General features: G+C 51.8%; 3 protein-coding genes across 9 annotated transcripts; 2 read left to right on the forward strand and 1 right to left on the reverse strand.

Moving 5' to 3' along the window:
- Window positions 1–144: 144 nt before the first annotated feature.
- Window positions 145–3,664, forward strand: ZNF513 (zinc finger protein 513). Its single transcript, XM_034659735.1, is given in 5 exon segments — window positions 145–386; window positions 388–422; window positions 673–834; window positions 1,816–2,403; window positions 2,495–3,664. Coding segments are annotated over 5 exon segments (1,629 nt in total). The 5' UTR covers window positions 145–369; the 3' UTR covers window positions 3,322–3,664.
- A 110-nt stretch (window positions 3,665–3,774) lies between these two features.
- Window positions 3,775–9,473, reverse strand: SNX17 (sorting nexin 17). Of its 3 annotated transcripts, XM_011234769.3 has the most exons (15): window positions 9,256–9,472; window positions 8,713–8,787; window positions 7,584–7,701; window positions 6,995–7,059; window positions 6,625–6,735; window positions 6,437–6,527; window positions 6,210–6,297; window positions 5,901–5,970; window positions 5,525–5,617; window positions 5,229–5,432; window positions 4,969–5,100; window positions 4,729–4,806; window positions 4,505–4,579; window positions 4,375–4,416; window positions 3,775–4,282 (listed from the first exon to the last, which is right to left on the reverse strand). In XM_011234769.3, exons 1-15 carry the CDS (start codon window positions 9,316–9,318, stop codon window positions 4,169–4,171), a joined length of 1,419 nt encoding a protein of 472 aa, XP_011233071.1. In that variant the 5' UTR covers window positions 9,319–9,472; the 3' UTR covers window positions 3,775–4,168. The 3 variants fall into 3 exon arrangements, with proteins under 3 accessions (XP_011233071.1, XP_034515628.1, XP_019663757.1); XM_034659737.1 differs by lacking the exon at window positions 8,713–8,787 and having other exon boundaries at window positions 9,256–9,473; XM_019808198.2 differs by lacking the exon at window positions 5,229–5,432 and having other exon boundaries at window positions 9,256–9,473.
- A 131-nt stretch (window positions 9,474–9,604) lies between these two features.
- Window positions 9,605–14,392, forward strand: EIF2B4 (eukaryotic translation initiation factor 2B subunit delta). 5 transcript variants are annotated; one of them, XM_034659734.1, is made up of 14 exons: window positions 9,694–9,733; window positions 10,103–10,146; window positions 10,251–10,355; window positions 10,471–10,606; window positions 11,006–11,212; window positions 11,489–11,571; window positions 11,751–11,842; window positions 12,083–12,197; window positions 12,389–12,465; window positions 12,645–12,747; window positions 13,000–13,127; window positions 13,271–13,448; window positions 13,843–14,023; window positions 14,145–14,392. In XM_034659734.1, the coding sequence occupies exons 4-14, from the start codon at window positions 10,486–10,488 to the stop codon at window positions 14,342–14,344; spliced, it is 1,485 nt and encodes a 494-aa protein (XP_034515625.1). In that variant the 5' UTR covers window positions 9,694–9,733; window positions 10,103–10,146; window positions 10,251–10,355; window positions 10,471–10,485; the 3' UTR covers window positions 14,345–14,392. The 5 variants fall into 5 exon arrangements, with proteins under 5 accessions (XP_002913812.1, XP_019663768.1, XP_034515625.1 ...); XM_002913766.4 differs by lacking the exon at window positions 10,251–10,355 and having other exon boundaries at window positions 9,605–9,733; XM_019808209.2 differs by lacking the exon at window positions 10,251–10,355 and having other exon boundaries at window positions 9,686–9,733; window positions 10,475–10,606.
- Window positions 14,393–16,688: the final 2,296 nt, after the last annotated feature.

Below are 16,688 nucleotides of genomic sequence, written 5' to 3' on the forward strand. Positions count from 1 at the left end.
TGGCTCGCCCGCTTCCTTTCGTCATAATCACTTCCTGGTCACGCTGTGGACGTTTTCGCCGCTCTGCTTTCCACGGACTACGCGTCCCGTGTGGCTCTGCGGCAGCGGAAGCGGAAGCGAGGACGGAGGTACCAGCTGGTCTCCGTGGGGGGGGGAATAGGGGGCTCCATGAATGGACGCGGCGGCGGCGGCGGCGGGAGCGGCCTGAGCTGGGCGCCGGGGCCAGGGCCGGGGGCTGCCCGGGGCCCGCGCCGCTGCATGGAGGCGGCCCGCGGGCCCTGAGAGGAAGGGCGGGCGGGCAGGCCGGATTGGGAGGGGCGGGGCCGGGCGGCCGCAGGCCGGAGGCGCGTCGGGCTGGAGCCGGTCACGATGCCCCGAAGGAAGCAGCCACCCGCAGCCCGTGAAATGCGAGGGGGTCAAAGGTCAGGGGTCAGGGGCCGCGAGGGGGGAGGAGCGGGGGTGGGGTCAGAGGAGTGGGTTCAGGTCGGGGTGGAGGGGGACTCCTGAGGGATGGGGTGGGCGATCTGGACTCCTAGCTTCCTACCGAGGTACTAAGGGAACTCGAGAGGGTCTGTGAGTTCGGGAAGTACGGGCTGCGAGGGCTAGCTCCCGGCGTGCGGATGATGGGTACGGTTCCTGAGTTCGAATCTACAAGCCCCCTCCCCTCTTCAGTGGATACCGAAGACTCCCTCGACGAAGGACCCGGGGCCCTGGTTTTGGAGAGTGATTTGCTACTAGGCCAGGATCTGGAGTTTGAGGAGGAAGAGGAAGAGGAAGAGGAGGAAGGTGACGGCAACAGCGACCAGCTCATGGCCTTCGAGAGAGACTCTGAAGGTGGGTTTGAGGGACTTGACCTTATCAAGGATTAGTGGCCGCTGGAACCTTAGCCCTTCAGGAGGCGGGTTAGGCTTTAGTGCCAGTGAGCAAAACACAAAACAGTGCCACAACCTGGGGATGATTTAATTTAGATTTGAGCTAGATTTTTTCACTTGCCTAATGGTTCAATGAGCTCCATCACTTTGTTGAGATGAAGTTCTGGGTCCTGGTCCAGAGGTGGTATGAATAGGACAGTGGATGAATCACATGGAGCAACCGGTTAAAAGTTAATGCCCTTTCAGTAACCTTGTCCTCCTGCCTAGCATATTCCTTATGTGAAGTTTTGGGTTTGGGGAAACAGCTTCTTGTTCAAATTAAGTTATGCCTAATCTAACTCCCTTTCACCTGCAGCATAAACCCTTTCCTGTTGAGGTTTTGGTCTCTACCCCCAGGTATTCTTGCACATTCCTTTTCCCTGTCAATCTTAACATCACCCCATCCTAATCTGCTGCACCACCTACCCACTTATGCCACCTATGCGAAGAATGCTTTTGAAAATCATTGAAGGAATTCATGTAAAAGAAAATCCATCTTTTAGGCACATTGTTTCCACTTTAGTCCAGATTTTGCCTCACTCTTGACATAGTTTTTATTTTATAATCAGCTCTGTACAAAAAAGGACCTTACTAATATAGAGCTTAGAATAAGGTCTCAGGCCTTTGCCTTGTGTATTTTTACTTTACTTTCTTATCCCAAGAATCAGCAAATTATATTATTGATTCATTTCAGCCTGTGGTCCACTGTGAGCCTTTGATCTTTTTTTGTGCAGTGGAATTAGGTACAGCTGTCGTCACTAGATTAGTACAGGCTCAGAAGCAGGTAATTCATAATGAATTTTTTAGGATCACTGAAGTGAAGGGTGGGGCCAAACAAGGGGCCGGGAGTTTGGAGCCTGGTCCTACCCCATGCTGATGTCTCTTCTCATGTCTGTCTTACCAGGAGACTCTCTGGGGGCCAGGCCTGGGCTTCCCTACGGGCTGAGTGATGACGAGTCTGGGGGCGGCCGGCCACTAAGTGCCGAGAGTGAAGTTGAGGAACCAGCCAGGGGTCCAGGGGAGGCCAGGGGTGAGAGGCCAGGCCCAGCCTGCCAGCTTTGTGGGGGGCCGACAGGTGAGGGGCCGTGTTGTGGGGCAGGAGGGCCGGGTGGGGGGCCCCCGCTGCCCCCACGGCTACTATACTCATGCCGCCTCTGCGCCTTCGTGTCCCACTACTCGAGCCACCTGAAGCGGCACATGCAGACACACAGCGGGGAGAAGCCGTTCCGCTGTGGCCGCTGCCCCTACGCCTCAGCCCAGCTCGTCAACCTGACGCGACATACCCGCACCCACACTGGCGAGAAGCCCTACCGCTGTCCCCACTGCCCCTTTGCCTGCAGCAGCCTGGGCAACCTGAGGCGGCATCAGCGCACCCACACGGGGCCCCCCACTCCTCCCTGCCCGACCTGTGGCTTCCGCTGCTGTGCTCCACGTCCCACCCGGCCTCCCAGTCCCACAGAGCAGGAGGGGGCAGTGCCCCGGCGACCTGAAGGTAAAAAGCCAGAAACCAAAAGAACCTGGGACATGGGTGGGTGGCCCTAGGGATACTTGGATTCATAGCTCAGGTCTCATTGTCCCCACAGATGCTCTGCTGCTTCCAGATCTGAGCCTCCATGTGCCACCAGGTGGTGCCAGTTTCCTGCCAGACTGTGGGCAGCTGCGGGGTGAAGGGGAGGGCCTCTGTGGGACTGGATCAGAACCACTGCCAGAGCTGCTGTTCCCTTGGACCTGCCGGAACTGTGGACAAGAGCTGGAGGAGGGGGAGGGTAGTCGGCTGGGAGCTGCCATGTGTGGGCGCTGCATGCGAGGAGAGGCTGGAGGGGGTGCCAGTGGGGGGCCGCAGGGCCCCAGTGACAAAGGCTTTGCCTGTAGCCTCTGCCCCTTTGCCACGCACTATCCCAACCACCTGGCCCGGCATATGAAGACGCACAGTGGCGAGAAGCCCTTTCGTTGTGCCCGCTGTCCCTATGCCTCTGCTCATCTGGATAACCTGAAACGGCACCAGCGCGTCCACACAGGAGAGAAGCCCTACAAGTGCCCCCTCTGCCCCTATGCCTGTGGCAACCTGGCCAACCTCAAGCGTCACGGTCGCATCCACTCTGGGGACAAACCTTTTCGGTGTAGCCTTTGCAACTACAGCTGCAATCAGAGCATGAACCTCAAACGCCACATGCTGCGGCACACAGGCGAGAAGCCCTTCCGCTGTGCCACCTGCGCCTACACCACAGGCCACTGGGACAACTACAAACGCCACCAGAAGGTGCATGGCCATGGTGGGGCAGGAGGGCCTGGCCTTTCTGCCTCCGAGGGCTGGGCCCCACCTCACAGCCCCTCCTCTGTGTTGAGCTCTCGGGGTCCGACAGCTTTGAGTGCCGCTGGCAGCCGGGCTCTCCATACGGACTTGCCCTGAACTAGGTCCTCCTCCCTCAGGGCCCTATGGATTAGCCCTGCCTCTCCTGTACGTTTTATACAGATGGACCAGAAGCCACCTTCTACTTTCTCCCCCGCTGGCCAGGGGCTCCACAGACTAACCTAGGCACTATATGGACCAGCCCAAACCCCATGGGCGAGGGGCCCATATGGACCAGGGGCCTTGCCTTGACTGATGCACTTCATGAGCTCAGTGAAAAGGGCCCTGTATTCACCTCCACTGCTCCCGGGGGCAGTAGAGGAATCAGCTGGGGGACTGCCCAGCCTCCCACCTGTTTATTTAACTTATTTCAGTGCTTTATAATAAAGGAAACACTAACAAAGCCATGTTTGTGCTGAGTTGGCAGTGGCAAGCCCAGCTCCACCTCACCCTTAGCACAGCAGGCTGTGCCATGTTGGGGGGGGGGCAGCGGCAGTGAAAGGGAACCAGAGGTAGGCAGCAATCAGGCTGAGTTTAATGATGGGGAGCTGGGCCAGACCATACACAGACCTCTGCCCATCCCCTTGGCCCATGGCCCCGAAGAAGCCAGAAGCAGCCCCAGGGGAAGCTGTGGTTCCTCCCCAAGGCAGGTAGCCATGGTCCCTTGGACTTTGTGCAAAATACTAAATGCTAATTTGGCATTGAGGGCCAGCTCTGAAAAGAGAAAACAATCCTTTGTGCAGCCAGCCCAGGGGGTGGAAGGGAAGGCGGGTTAGGAAGCCCCTGGCCAAGAGAAGAAAAGGGGAAGGAAGGAAAGAAAAGACCCCCCTGGCTTGGGGGACACAGGCACAGGGCAAGTTTCTGAACATTCCTCCGGGGTAGAGGGCAGACATCTGAGCACTGGAGATCACAGATCCTCATCTCCAATGCCCTCGAAGGCAAAATTGCCGTGGACATCACTGGCACTGGCATCTGTGCTGGGACTGCCAATCCCCCGCAAGCTCACGGCGCTCAGCTTGCTCTGTAACAAAGGCAGGGTTGGGGTCAGAGGGCTCAAGCCTCCCTGAGATCCCCTACCAACACCAACCTCACCAACCCTCATCGGAAACTCACTGAGAGTTTGACCATGGACTCCCGGCTGGCATCGGGTGACTCCTGGGGCAGAGGAGGCAGAGGTGTCAGCTCACTGGGGGAGATAAGGCAAGGCTGGCGGGTGGGGTACTGATCAGAAAGTGATACTTACAAGCAGGGGTGGGGACTTCACTGCTTGCTGGCTGTCTGAGCGTCTCAGGGTGCCCCCCACTCGCCGGCGCAGCATCTAGGGATGGAGACATGAAGTGCTGATACGGGCAGAATCCCTCTGGAGTCCCCATCACTTCTCCTCCCTCTTGGGAGAAGCCTCACACCTAGGACAAGAGGCACGGAGAGCACAACCACTCAGCTGCTTGGTCCAGACCTGTCACTTACCTTCCTGATGCTGCCACCAGATTTCTTCACCATCAGTTCATCTACCATGGACTGCAAACAGATACTCATCATGATAGCCTGAGGGCAAGAAGAGAGCTCAGCCTGACTAGAGTGGTCATCCTGAGCCCAGCACCCCTAAGACAAGGGCTCCCACTCACATGGAGTCCTGGAAGCCCTAGACTTGGGTATCTAAGAGACGGTGCAATGGGCTCCAGAGGAGGCCTGAGGGTGGGCTCACACCTGTGGGCTGGTGATGGTGACCCACTGTAGCCGGTCCTTGCTCATGAGGTATTCAAAAGCCAGTTCCAGGCGCACCTCACCCCGGCCCCGGCCTGGGCCTGGGCTGCTTGTGCCTCCACTGGGCAGTGGCACCTGGGAGAGAAAGGAGAGTTAGGCTGAGATCGTTCTGGCCAATCTCCCTCCATCCTTGATCCATTGCAGCCCACTCCCGAAGCTCAACGCTTGCCAGGCAACCATCCCAAAGGCCTACCCCAACTCACAGAGGAGGTGACCCGCCAGCACCGCATGCGGGTGACCCGGAAGGAGCCTTCGCGGAGTTGCTGGCCAGGCAGGCGGAGCTGGAGGCTGAGCTCACTGTTGCCTGCGCTCACCACCACGGGACAGTCCTTCTCTGGGAAGTCAGCCACACAGGCATCAAAGCGCAAGTAGCCATAGTGCCGCAGTGTCTGCGCCAGCCGCAGGAACTGAAACCCAGTCACCATGCAGGGCGGGTCAGGAGGGGAAGTGGGGTGAGTCAGAAAACAACCCTTGGAAGGAGACAGGAAAGCAGGCTCACCTCCTTCTTGGAGACCTTCTCTTGCAGAGATTTGAGCTGTCGGTGCTGCTCCTTGGTGACCAGAATCCACCCACGCTCAATGTCTGATACCGTCTACAGTAGAGACAAGGGGTGGGTGGGGTTGGGGGTTCCAATCAGAGGTCCAAGGTAAGTGTCCAGTTATCTCTGTCCAGCCTGACCCTTAGCCCCACACTTGAGCGACCTCTTTGCAGTCAGTCCTTGACTATATCAGCTTACAAAGTAGGGAGAACAGACTGTGCCAGGTGCCCTGATAATACTCTAGGAACTTCATGTAAAGACATGAAGAATTCCCTTGGCAGAGCGGGACACCAGTATCTATTTCAGGGGAAGGGTTCTGAGGCAGCTCCAAGCTCACCTGAGCATAAAGCAGGTTCAGGCCAACCCGGTTCTCCATGACATCGTCATCATAGGCAGAGTCCCAATAACTGTGAGGCCAAGGGGTGGAAAGGGGTAATGGGGCTAAGCTGGGGTAAGGCAAGAGAGGTGGAATAGAAAATAGGAGCAATCTGGAACTACTGGACAAATATGATGGTATAGTGGGAGGAAGCTTGGGAGGCCTGGTAGAAACACCCAGCGCTACCCCCTTGTCCAGGTTATTCTGTCTCAGTACATGGCCCAGTAATCCAATCCAGCACCCTCCCCCTCCTCCAAGCCCAGCCCTGACCTCTTCCTTAGCACAATCTTATACTCTTGACTCCGAAGACTGGTAACAGACACATAAGGCAGCTCAAACTCTTGCAACTTCCGTACAACTATGGGTTTAAAAAAAAAAAAAGGAAATGTCATGAGACTCAAGGGAAGAAACATCAAGAGAGGAGCCCTGAGGAAATGTCAGATTTGGGATTTCACTACTAGAAGCACAGGGAAGCACTTAAGTCCATAGAAACTCACAAGAAAAGGTTCCATCGTCTTTCTCTCGAACCAGAAAGAGACTAAAGTATCCGATCAAGTCATCTGGAAGATCCAGCTTTGCAGCCACAGCCTGGGGATAGGGAAGCAAGTACGGCTCATCATACTGGCTGTTCCAATCACCCCCAAACCTGGGACCCTGGGGTGCAGGGGAGGTACAAGTGCCTCACCTCTAGAACATCTTCAGTCTGATCTGAAGTTAGCACATTGACCAGAACCTTCTGCCCATTGCTGAGCAGCACTTCCAAGGAAACCTCCTCAGTGGGGACCTGCTGTGTCTCCTGGTGTGAAAATAAACGAGAATGGAGGCACCGCCTTGTTAACACCTGCCCAATGTCTAGCTCTAACCCATCCCCAACTCTCTTATTTCTAGGTCCTTCTAGTGTCTTTATTCTCAGTTCCTTGATTTCGCTGGTACAGCAGAAGGCCCCTCCCATAAAAAAGGTACCAGGATGACTCTTCTGTAGCCACTGCCTTAAAAATGACATGGCCCTACAGGAAAGTCCTTCCTTTAAATCTCATTCCCACTCAGAGCCTTACCTGTTGTGCCCGACGCAGGAAGCTATTGAAGGTCTCACTGCTCCCAAGCAGCGGGTCTTGCCGAACTGTGGGGACAAGATAACACTATTCCAGTAACTTAGGACTCCCTCTTGACTCCCCCCCCCGTTATTTTCTTGGTAGGTTCCCCCCCATCCCATTTCCTGGGCTGTTGATGTCCTGTCATTTCACCCAGCTGGCCTCACCTCACTCACTATTTGCATATATTCTTCACCTGCCCCACCCCTGGTTGCCATCTAGTTGAGTCCAGTCTATAGAACTAGGGAAATAACACTGATGTTAATCTAAAGCACATCAGATGCAAATTAAGTTCTCCCCACCAATCTAAATTGCTTTAAGACTATATAGCGGTACCTTAGTATTTCCAAACTGTTATTAGTATATTGACCAAATTGCTTTGCTAATACCTAAAGCATTCTTGCATACTATTTACTTTTCCTAATTAAATAGATCAAACAAGAGGCTCCAAAGATGTAGAAATTAATTCAGGCCAGTCTATAGAACCAGCTGTTTTGAGTCTCTTCCCATAGCTCTCAACACAGTTAGCCTAAAGTTCCCTCCAACCACTCACCAGCTTGCATGTACTTCTCTAACTGCTCTCTCCTCTGTTCTACCTCAGCAGGTGTCAGAGAGAAAAGCTTTTTTGGGGGAAACGCAGGAAGAACATTGGCCCCATACTCCTTCCGAAGCTGTTTGGGAGAAAGATACAACTCTTCACACAAAACAGCTAATGAGAAGAGGCAATCCACACTCACAATGTTCTCTTGGGTTCCCCTTCCCTTCCCTCAGCCCACCCCCTCCACCCCCATCTACCCTGGTCATCCAAGGAATCATTCCTTTGGCAGAGGTAGCATCCCAGGGGAGCAGTTCCTCTGTCCTAAATATACATTCTTTCCTATCTTACTATGTACAAGTCAGCCCCTTCACAGTGTGGGTAGGGTTTGCATAGGGCCAGGGCCTAGGGAACCCTTTGATTATTTAGCAAGACTGTGTTCATCGAACCCTCACCAGAGGCAAAGAACTTTATAAGGAAAATTTATGTTCCCAGTTAAGTACAGCTAAATACATCCACAAAATGTGTTAAGACTTAAAGGGACTTTGCAGATCAACAAATACATTTTTTTGGTCTTAGGAACTAAGGCCCAAATAAATTAGGCAACTGCTCAGGGTTGCACAGCTAGTTGTCAGTAGAACCAGGACTCTGTACTGAGTTGGATAGAGCTTGCAATCTGCTGAGGAGAACTTAGAAACATTGCATCGGAGATACATAAGGATAACTGAACAGGTAGGCCCACTGAAATGAGCTAAAGAGCACAGAAGAATTGGTGAATGATTTCTATGAGAAGGGAAAAGAATTTCAAGTTGCAGCTCAGAGGACAAAGAAATGTGTTTGGTAGCAGAGGGGGTGGTCGGTTTTTCCATGCACAGGCAAAGGCTGAAATTAAGACTGGGGACAGGAAAGCAGAAAGGTGGATGTGAGTATAAAAAGGAGCAGTTAGAGCAGCAAGACAGTAAGCTTCTTAGGGAGTTCCCCGGAAATGTCAATCGTTAAGATAAAGCACCAGATCCTCCCCGGTGGCAGTGATTTAAGGGAAACTACACAATCTACGAGAGAGCCAAGAGGGGGAAAATGGAGACACTAATGCCCAGGTGTAGGAAAGGGCTTGAAAGCTGCCTCAAGGCAGGGGTGCTGGTCCCACCTGCTCATGCAGCCCCAGGAGCTGGCTGTAGCGCACCCGGCAATGCAGGACTCCATTCACGTGAATGTTATAGGCCTGAAGACACAAAAGCAGGCGGGCATTTTAGGGTCGCGGTCTGGGCGACCCCCTTGAAAACCCTGGCCAGAAGTCGTCTGGCACAAGCTCCGCCTGAGTAACGCACCGAGATCGTCCGAGGGTTTATTACTCTGTTTTCCCCAGGGCCAGCTCCTAAAGCAGAAGGACCAGCCTGGGGGCAACTCGGGTGCTCTTGCCGCAGTCTCCCTCCCCAAGAGGCCAGTGACGCCCACCAGAGCGGCCGCGGCCCAGCCAGAGGGAGACGACGCGGGCGAACAAAGGACCTGCGGGAGCTTGAGCGACCTTTGGACGAATCTGAGACGGGATATAAGCTCCCAGCAAGGCCGTCGGGAGTCAGCGTCCTGGGACCAGGCCCCAACAGTGGCGGCCAGGCCTCGGAGGCCGCTCGGAGAGGGCTCCGGCCCGTTATCCCCGCCCCTGCCCGGCCCGGCTCCGGCCGCTCCTCACCACGTAGGCGGAGCCGCCGCTGTCCCCGCTGCGGGACTCGGTTTCTGGAATGGAAAAGTGCATGTTCCCTGCGGCAGGGCCCAGCTGGGCTTCGGACTGACAGGGCCACAGCGGCTTTACACGCTCGCCTCCGCCGCTCAGCGCGTCCCCGCTGCCTCACTCGCCATTTTGGGGGGGCCTGGGATCGGAGGTGGGAAGGGTGGTGGGACGTCCGCTCTGGGCGCAGCTCCCCGGGCATGCTGGGAACTGTAGTCTAAAGGGCAAGAGCCGACTGCCACGCCTGGGAGCTCAAAGCTGAGAGGGCCCTCCTCGGTGCCCGTAGCCCGGGGCGGAGCCCCAGTGCACGTCGGTGATTGTAGTCCGCGGAGGGCTGCGCGCCGCAGGTGTCGGCCTAGGTGGCGCTGTAGGCCCAGGGAGTGCGGCGGGCGGAGCTTAGGACCGAGGGTGATGGCCGCCGTGGCTGTGGCTGTTCGCGAGGGTGAGTGAAGGGCGGGGGCGCACTAACAGGTACGCGGGGCGCCATACGGCTGTGGCCGAGCCCTGAGTCCCTCTGGGTCCTGTCGTTCCGTTCTGGCACCTCTCCGGACTCTGGGGTGCACTGCCTGGGACGCAACCCTGCGCCGCGTACCGGCTGGCTCCGGCCAGAAGGGTGGGGGCCCTGACCGGCTGCCTCCCCCGCCTTCCTTTTGATCCTGCCGCGCATTGCGTCCCCACGCGGATCCCTGGCTTGCGCTTGGCGGCGGAGCTGTGGTCATGCCGACCCAGCGGCCAGCCGCGCCGGGTACTAGCCCCTCCAAACCCTCCCGGAGCCTCTCTGGCTCACTTTGTGACCTGTTTTCTGGTGCAGACTCGGGGTCTGGAATGAAGGCGGAGCTTTCTACTCGGCCTGGGGTAAGTGAGGGTACCCTCCCAAAACGCCTGTCAAGCTCTACGCAGGAGGTTGTGTCAGCTTCGTTCCGCCCCAGCCTCCATCCCCGTTTCACTTTATTTATCAGGAAAGCCAGATTTTACAGAATTCTTTCAGTCCTAACAGTATGTGACTCTGATCCTGGAGGAGAAGCTTCGATCCCTATGGGATGTAAGCTTTTAACAGCTTGCAGGTTAGTTAGAGAGCATTAGAGGCTTTACCTTATAGGAATCTTGGAAGGCACCAGTAGTGTTTTTTTCCTCTGTGGAATTGTTGGGGAAGAGCAGTATTCTATGTCTGTGTCTCAGGCAGCAGGGAGGGAGATGACCCAAGAAGAGAAGCTGCAGCTTCGGAAGGAAAAGAAACAGCAGAAGAAGAAACGGAAGGAGGAAAAGGGAGCAGAACCAGAAACTGGCTCTATTGTACCTGCAGCCCAGTGTCAAGGTGTGGAGGCTTTTTTAAAGGGCTGGGGTGTGGATCTGGTAGAGGGATGTGTGGGAGAGAAGAGGAGGAGACAGGACAAACAGAGTTGGTTTGAACAAGTGAAAAGCGAAAAAGTTTGTTTATTTTAAGATTTTATGTATTTATTTGTCAGAGAGAGAGCGTGCACAAGCAGGGAAAGCTGCAGGCAGAGAGAGAAGCAGGCTCCCTGCTGAGCAAGAAACCAGATGCGGCTCTTAATCCCAGAACCCTAGATCGTGACCTGAGACGAAGTCAGGCGCCTAAGGGACTGAACCACCCAGGCGTCCTGCGAGGAAATTTAGAAAAGCAGAGAAGCTTTGGTTGGGGCAGAGGTAGATATTACCTGCCTGGGACTTGGGCACCTCTTCCTTCTACCTTTAGTTGGCCCAGCCAAAGAACTGCCAGGACCAGGCAGTCAGCTGGCTACTGCTGGGGAGAAAGCTCCAACTGGTCGAAGTAAAGCTGAACTTCGTGCTGAACGGCGAGCTAAGCAGGAGGCAGAGCGGGCCCTGAAACAGGCAAGGAAAGGGGAACAAGGAGGGCCACCTCCTCGGCCCTGCCCCAGCACAGCTGGAGAAACCCCTACAGGTACCTTCCCTTCATTTCAAGACCTCTGTTTTGATTTTAGTTCTTGTGTTAGCTCAGGCTCCCCATAGTAAAACAGCTCTCCCTTCCCATTCTTTGCCTTGGGACCAAGAGCTCAAAATTCTCCTCTCAATCTCATCCTGTCTCTATTTCTTCTACTCTTTTCTCCCCTGTTTTTCCCCTCCCCCTGTCCAGTTTTTCTTGATGTCCCTTATGCCTTAAAAGCAGATTTCTCATTAGTATCCACAGTGTCTTGAAAACACGGTCATTATCTTTTAGGAGTGAAGCGTCTTCCTGAGCACACTCAGGTTGATGACCTCACACTTTTGAGAAGGCTTGCTAAAAAACCGGAGCAACAACAGGTAGGAAGTGGTTTCAGTGTGTGGCCAGAAATTGCCTAAGGGAGATGGGATAGATGTGGTAGGAGTTGGGGGGAGGTGATCGAGGCAAAGTGAGATCCTGGAGAAGATTGGGTATTTGGGGCAAAGTAGCCTCACTGTTTACTTGCTTTCCATTGTTTCTCTTCCCCTGTTTTGTCAAGGTTCCTACACGAAACGATTATGGATCCAAAGTTAGTCTTTTCTCCCACCTGCCCCAGTACAGCAGACAAAACTCTCTGACTCAGTATATGAGGTAGGATCTTATGAAACTGTCATGATTTTTAATTTAAGTTCTAGGAGTTTCGGTGACTCAGTATTGAAAGTGACTGGAAATTTGAGATGGGGTCTGTGGGGAGATGCCTGCACGTAAGGCAAAACTCTAGAGGAAATGGGGGTGTCTGTGCTAGTGAAGGAAGTTCCTTTTCATCAGGGGCAGGTGGGCAGTAGGTGCTCAAGCTCCCTTGCAAAGTGTGTGACACCGCCATCCCATCAGCATCCCATCCTCTGTGATCCACCCAGCCATGGTGCGACTCGGCCTGCAGTACTCCCAGGGCCTGGTCAGTGGCTCCAACGCCCGGTGTATTGCCCTGCTTCGTGCCTTGCAGCAGGTATGCCCCGTCCTGTTCTCTCTATGACCCAATCCCACCTTCCACAACACTACCCCAGCTTCCTCTCAGAGTAATCTCTGGGGGACAAAGGGAATGACTACCCTCAGAACACTTTGCTCAGTAAAACTTGCCCTACCTTTCAGAGACCTTTATTAGGGACCGTTTTGCTGATCACTGTGTGTACCCTGTAGGTGATTCAGGATTACACAACACCTCCCAATGAAGAACTCTCACGGGACCTAGTGAATAAACTAAAGCCCTACTTCAGGTAAGGACAACCACTGCAAAGTCCGCTCCCACCTCCCCTCGTTCTCTTCTTAAACCCTTTCTCTTGCTTTTTTATCTCTTGTTTCATTTTTCTGTTCTCTGTCTTCTTTTTAAAGAAAACATTTTTAAGCACAATCGTAAGTTGTAGAGTTGCACAAACGCGAGGTATTGTCTTTGTAGCTTCCTGGCTCAGTGCCGTCCCCTGTCAGCAAGCATGTACAACGCCATCAAGTTCCTCAACAAGGAGATCACGGGTGTGAGCAGCTCCAAGCGGGAAGAGGAGGTGATGAATTTGAGGAATGAGCAAGGCATGCACCTGAGGGTACAGCCGAGAAACACATTCAGGACTCCCAGAAGAGACAGTGAGGCCGTTCTGACCTGGTCCAGGGTTAAGCTGTCTTGACTTGTGCCACCTTTGGGCCCCCATTAGGCCCCCTTTGAGCCTATCATTGTATACATACTCAAGCATCTGGCACGATAATCAGAGGAAGAAATGTGTCTATTTCTTGTTCCCTAAGCATTTTAATCCATTTAGGCCAAGTCAGAACTTGGAGCAGCCATTGATCGGTATGTGCAAGAGAAGATTGTGCTTGCAGCTCAGGCAATTTCCTGCTTTGCTTGTAAGAAGATCAATGATGGAGATGTGATCCTAGTATATGGATGGTATGGTCCAGACCCTATGACTGAGGAAATGGGGGGGGTGTGTGAAACAATGTGAAGAAGGGACTGCCCCTTTGCCCTTTAGTAATGAGCTGCCTGGCTATCAATGACATCTATAACTGAATCCTCCTCTCCATTCACTCCAGCTCATCTCTGGTATCACGAATTCTTCAGGAGGCTTGGGCTGAGGATCGGCGGTTTCGGGTGGTAGTGGTAGACAGCCGGCCACGGCTGGAGGGAAGGCACACACTACGTTCTCTGGTCCGTGCTGGGGTCCCTGCCTCCTACCTGCTGATTCCTGCAGCCTCCTATGTGCTCCCAGAGGTGAGGGCAGAGGAAGGGGTCTCCAAAGTTGGAGGTAAAAGGGTGTAGTGGTATAGACATAATCTCATCTTCCCAAGGGTATGATTATTTAAAAATACTAGAATCTTATAGCCTTGTTTGTATTAAATAGGAAAAAAACACCTATAGTATGTTCTAGCAGTGTCATTATTGTAAGGACAGTAAACTAGCAGCCACCAAGAGGAAACAGGACAAAAGTAACTTTGGAGTTTCATTTGTGGGAGGTGCAGTGGGTCAACAGGTGTTTTCCGAGAAGAACCATCATTAAGCTCTGTTATTGTCTTAATATTGCTATCTTGGGCGGGAGTGGGGAACCTTTATGTGCATTAATCACATGTCACATTTTCTCCCCCTCTCCACTGTTCAAAACAAATAGGTTTCTAAGGTGCTATTGGGAGCCCATGCACTCCTGGCCAACGGGTCCGTGATGTCACGGGTAGGGACAGCACAGCTGGCCCTGGTGGCACGAGCCCATAATGTGCCGGTGCTGGTCTGCTGTGAAACATACAAGTTCTGTGAGCGTGTGCAGACTGATGCCTTTGTCTCTAATGAGCTAGGTAAGGAGTCTAGGAGGGCAGAAGAGAAGTTTCCAAAGATCTGAGATTTGGGAGGGAGTGGGAAAGTTGAACTACAACTTGTTTTCTCAAAGGACATAAGTGGGTACATCTCCCGTTGCAGGTGACCCTGATGATCTGCTGTGTGAGCGAGGAGAACATGTGGCCCTGGCTAATTGGCAGAACCACCTGTCCCTACGGTTGTTGAATCTAGTCTATGACGTGACCCCTCCGGAACTGGTGGATCTGGTGATCACGGAGCTGGGGATGATTCCTTGCAGTTCTGTACCTGTTGTTCTACGAGTCAAGAGTAGCGACCAGTGAGTGGGGGAACACAGGGTCAATAAATGACATACTCCCTGCATTCAGCAACTCTGCTGCCTTTGTATCTCTTTCAGTATCGCCATCACGTAGGTTGCAAACACTGAGCTAGATATGAGGAGGAATATAGGGACAAATAAGAGAGATCTCTTAAATATTTTAGGATCGTTAACCTAAATATTTATATTGATACATTAAATTATTCCATATTAATAAGTAATATTTTTAGTGTTGAGTACTTATTGTGTGTCCGAAACTGCTATAATCCCTTTCTGTTTAGGAAGGTTAAGATAGCTTTATAAAAGGAAATTTTACAAATAAGAAAACAGACACTGAGGTTAAGTCACTTGCCAAAGCAACACAGCTAAGGCACAGAGAGGCTGAGTTACTTGTCCAGGGTAGTACAGTAACAAAAGCAGCTTGTGATCTCAGGCATTCTGGATTGAGAGACTGTGCCCCTAACTTTTATGCCATCTGCCATTGAGGAACACTCATCATGGTGGAAGTAGACAGTATCTGCAGTATGAGAGCAGTTCCACTAGTTGTATGAACAGAGTTCCTAGGAGGCAACCACAGATGATGCCGGGAAACCTAATAAGGTCGGAGAAGACTTCAAAGGCAGCATGTGACCTGGGAGGCTAGGGAGTTTCCCATTTGGAAAAGAATTGGAAGGTAGATCAGCAGTGGGAACAGCTTAAATGGGAAAACAGAGTGGCCAGTCCAAAGTGTCGAGTGGTGTGGTGAGGCTAGACCCGAGACTTATGTGGAGAGTGAGTGATAAAGAGGCAAAAGTAGGTTGGGCTGGAGCCAGATCGTGAGTCTTAAACATGTGGTTAGCCTAAAAAAATGGGGGACTCATCTGTGTGTATATGTGTGTGTGTGTTTTATTGAAAAGTTTCATGGGGCGCCTGGGTGGCTCAGTCGTTAAGTGTCTGCTTTCTGCTCAGGTCATGATCCCAGTGTCCTGGGATCGAGCCCTGCATAGGGCTCCCTGCTCGGCAGGAAGCCTGCTTCTCCCTCTCCCACTCCCCCTGCTTGTGTTCCCTCTCTCGTTGTCTCTCTCTCTGTCAAATAAATAAATAAAATCTTACAAGAAAGAAAAGAAAACTTTCAAACAGAAGTAGAGTGAACTATGCTAAGAATCCCCGTCCCAGATACAATAATTATCAAGATTGGCCACATTTGCTTCCTTTTTCCTTTTTTTTCCTTGTTGAAGTTACTTTAGATCAAATCCCAGATATTGTATCATTTCACTTCTACAAACCTCAGTATGTGTCTCCAAAAAATACAGAAGTTTACCCTGTTGTTACACCTATTAAATTCTTCGTATTCTCCAATCCATAATCCAATTTCCTTGATTGTCTCAAAAACTGGCTTTCTTGGAGTTGGTATTTTTGAATCAGGACCCAGGCAAATCTGTGCATTACATTTGGTTGGTAGGTCTTCAGTTTATCAGAAGCAGTCTCCTCAACCTCCCTTCTTTTCTCAGGACACTGACTTGTTCTAGAAGTCAGGTGATTTTATAAAATGTTCCCCACTCTGGATTTAACTATTGGCTTCCATGTGGTGTCATTTAACTCATTCCTCTAACTCCTCTGTTTCCATTCAACTTTTTGGGCAAGAATGCTTAGTAAGTAGTGCAGTGTTTCATATCGCCTCACATCAGGAGGCAAATAATAGCTGGTTGTCCCATGTTCAGTGATGAGTGCCTCCAGTTTTAAAGTTTGAAATTTTAAAGTTTCTCAAGTTTTCATTTAGTGGTTTCATAACCACTGGTGGTTATTGCCTGAGTTATTTCATTAGGGAATGCAAAATGATTTTTCCCCCTAATTCTGTGATTCTTTCCATATTTACTACCTGGTAATCTAAAAAGAATTCCTTCTCACTGTATATTCTGAATTAGAGTTCATACCGGAAAGACAGGATAAATGTTTCTTTCCTTTTATTTGCTAGTTTCCAGGAATTGATCATTACTTACTTCCAGTGGCGTACAATGAGTAGTTATGGATTAGTCGGCTTTCTTTTTTTTTTTTTTTAAAGGATTTTCAACTCATGGGTTTTTTTATGTATTGAGCATATTACTCAATTATTAAAATTAAGCAGAGGATCCACAGGGTCAGCTCTATGTTTTAGAAAGGTAACTGGTAGAGATTAGAGGCAGGGAAATAGAGCAGTTGAAAGATTGCCTGTCAATCAAAATTACAAATGCACCAAAACTTGGTCCAGCAATTCCGCCTCTAGGAATTTATGTTACCTACTCATAAGTTGCACATGTTTCAAGTAACAAGGTTATTTATAGCAGCATTGTTTATAATTGCAAAAGACTGGAAACCACCTAAATATCCAT

Source organism: Ailuropoda melanoleuca, chromosome 4, assembly GCF_002007445.2.
Source record: "Ailuropoda melanoleuca isolate Jingjing chromosome 4, ASM200744v2, whole genome shotgun sequence".
Classification (NCBI taxonomy): Eukaryota; Metazoa; Chordata; class Mammalia; order Carnivora; family Ursidae; genus Ailuropoda; species Ailuropoda melanoleuca.